General features: G+C 32.2%; 1 protein-coding gene across 1 annotated transcript in view; it reads left to right on the top strand.

The window, feature by feature from the left end:
- Positions 1–3229, top strand: part of PRKAA2 (protein kinase, AMP-activated, alpha 2 catalytic subunit) — a 52342-nt gene that overhangs the window by 39361 nt on the left and 9752 nt on the right. The window contains exons 3-5 of the mRNA XM_012639403.1: positions 995–1088; positions 1666–1810; positions 3023–3110. Coding sequence (XP_012494857.1) covers positions 995–1088; positions 1666–1810; positions 3023–3110 — 327 coding nt within the window. The remainder of the gene's footprint in view (positions 1–994; positions 1089–1665; positions 1811–3022; positions 3111–3229) is intronic.

Genomic DNA, 3229 nt, shown 5'->3' with positions numbered 1-3229 from the left:
GCCTCCCAGAGTGCTAGGATTACAGGTGTGAGCCACCACGCCTGGCCTTTTTTTTTTTTTTTAATCATTTTTTAATCTGCTCAGCGTTGCCTGCCTACAAACACACACACACACACACACAAACACACACGTATTTAATTTTTTATTATGGAAACTTTTTAACACATACAAAAGTAAAGTGATGAGCCCCATGTATCTGTTATTCAGCATCAACAATAGTCAATGTATTGTTTTAACTGCTTCCCTCCCGTTTTCCTCACCCCAGATTATTTTGAAGCAAATCTCAAACATGATTTTAATCTGTCAACTCTTCAGCATCTATTCTAGAAGAACTCTTTAAATTTTAAATAACAGAAGCACAGTACCATTACCATATCTAAAATTAAAAATAATTAACAATATTTCCCACCATCTAGTCAGCATTCAGACTTTCCTGATTGTTTTATAAATGGTTTTTAAACTTGATTTGTTTGAATCAGAATCAAAACAAGTCTATACAGTATAATTGATATGTCTCTTGAATTACTTTTAATAAATAGCTTCCCCTTTTCCTTTTTTTCTTGTGTTTGTGGAAGAAAGGACCATTTTTCTACTTTCTGGATTTTACTGGTTATATCTCCATGGTATCATTTCACATATCCAAGAATATTTTTTATTTTTGTTTAAATATATGATACCTCATCTCCTTTGACTTAACACATTTTTGTTTAGGTGGAGTAATTAATGCTTCACTTAGTTGTCGAAGAATGAAGAAGTTCAAAGATGATGTAAACATGAAAGGGAGGATCTGAAGGAAAGGGCACAAACATCAGGAAGTAGAATAATTTTGTAATGCTTCATTTTTACAGCTCTATGATTATTTTGATAACATAATTTGTTGCCATCTTAAAATATTATAGAACACTGGAATATGGAATTGTAGCAAGAGTAGGTATAGTAGGTTGATTTTGGTTAAAGGAACATTGTTAACTTTTTTTATTTATTTGCAAAAAAGATACCAGGTCATCAGCACTCCAACAGATTTTTTTATGGTAATGGAATATGTGTCTGGAGGTGAATTATTTGACTACATCTGCAAACATGGACGGGTGAGTTAACATATTATCTAAACCTCTAAGCTAAAATTCTAAGCTAAAAAAGAGGAAAGTACTGGGAAATAACAAACTGCTAAGATATCTTCAAAGCCGGAGTTGCTTTTGTAGTAATGCACAAGTAGACATACAGAATATTAGACAAATTTTTTTCTTAAAAGTATAGCTTTTGAAATACCGACTTTAGAAAATATGTTTCACTTAATTGCCAATGTGATGCCTGTGCTTTTCAGAATCTGTTCTGTAAAAGCATGTTGAGATTTAATTATTTTCTTTTCTTTGTACTTTCACATACATTCTATTTTAGTTTGTTTTACTGTCAATTCCCCAAAACACTGTGCACATTTAATAATGTTAATTGAAAATTAAATGCTACTGCCTAGCAACAAAGAAAAACCTGCCAATTGATGTGTTGAGCTTTGACAAGTTTTGGTTTTTTTGTTTTGTCTGGTTTGTTGAGAATATGAACACAATTCTAGCTTGCTTAGTTATATGTAGGCTGATTATGAAACAAAAATTCATGCTAAATATATATCCCAGATATTCTTAATGCGGTTTCTTTTCTACTTGATAGGTTGAAGAGATAGAAGCCAGGCGGCTCTTTCAGCAGATTCTGTCTGCTGTCGATTACTGTCATAGGCATATGGTTGTTCATCGAGACCTGAAACCAGAGAATGTGCTATTGGATGCACACATGAATGCGAAGATAGCCGATTTCGGTATGTAACTCCAGGGTTGTTCTGAAATGTACTAGCTGCCTTTTAAAGCGTGTCAGCAAAAACTCATAGAACTAAGAACTTTCCATTTCAACCTTGTACATCCTATACCATGAAAAGAGATTAGTTGCTTCTTCTATTCATTTAAATACACTTAAAAAAATGGAGATACCTTTGGAAAAGTTATCAAGATAAATCCATTCAATCTGCATTTGCTCCCAAGGAAATGATATTCAGCTGTTTTTTGGAGGGGGAGAGGAGTCCCAAACTCCTTGGAAAATCTCATGAAAGTAGGCAAACTTTCCGTGCTGAATGCACATAAACAGAGGTACATGAAAATTTGCATGCAGTTTTGGAAAAAGCTTTATAGCTCTTCTGAATTGATTCATGAAGAGGTCGGTGGATCTTAGGGTTACATCTAACAACTTGATTAGAGAATAGGAGTTTTTGTAAGGTGTAAAAGAAAAGGTAAAATGTGATTTTTAAGCTTCACACACTTTCTGGGGTAAACATACCTGGAAAGGATACCATAGTAGAGTGTTTGAGATAAAGATTAGAAAGTGAAAGATTATAAAGAAAAGGAGACAGAAAGGTGCCAAAGTTTAGTGTTTTTTGTCTATACTTTGTTTTTAATCTAAAAACCAGGAAACTACTTTCTCTATTTCTCTTCCTTCTCTAAATCATGCAATTCAATTTAGTGCTATAGTTCAAGCAGATTTTTTGTTAAATTATTTTTTCTTATGTTGAATTAAAGCTTTCTAAATTAAACACTTGGAACATAATCTGTTTATGAATTGGGGCCTGTCTGGTTTCTAGTTATAGAATTTTAAAAAAGGCTTTTGAAAGCTTAGTATAAAAAAGTAGTAGTCTCTGTTGTTTCAACTGTAGAGGTAAATAAATCATAGATTGATGGTTTTGTGTTCTGAAAAGTCAATATAATTTAGAATATCCTTATTTGTGAAGTGAATCAACATTTTTATTCAGAAAGGAAATTTAATTCTAAGCATACATGTGATATGCTTTAGCATTTTTTGTCATAGTGTAAGCACTCTGAAATGGTCTCTTTCTCGTCTAACAAATGCTTTCTACTGCTTTTTTTTAATAATTAAAAAAGTAAGATGTATGGAACATTAAAGACTTGAAATTTTACTCATTTTTAATCTATATCTACTTTAAAAATATCTAGCACCAAGTAAACATTACTTTTGTTTTCAGGACTATCTAATATGATGTCAGATGGTGAATTTCTGAGAACTAGTTGTGGATCTCCAAATTATGCAGCACCTGAGGTCATCTCAGGCAGGTAATAATATATCAGTGAAGAGTGAGCTTTTTGTCATCTTGCATTCATTCTGATAACATTTAATTATAATGTATTCTCTTTAGAAGGCAAGATTTTTAGCATGTTAGAAACAGATTGTT

Source organism: Propithecus coquereli, unplaced genomic scaffold (genome assembly GCF_000956105.1).
Source record: "Propithecus coquereli isolate 6110/MARCELLA unplaced genomic scaffold, Pcoq_1.0 Scaffold14, whole genome shotgun sequence".
NCBI classification, from domain to species: Eukaryota; Metazoa; Chordata; class Mammalia; order Primates; family Indriidae; genus Propithecus; species Propithecus coquereli.
The sequence above is the reverse complement of the archived record's forward strand: the minus strand, read 5'-3'. Positions and strand labels throughout refer to the sequence as shown.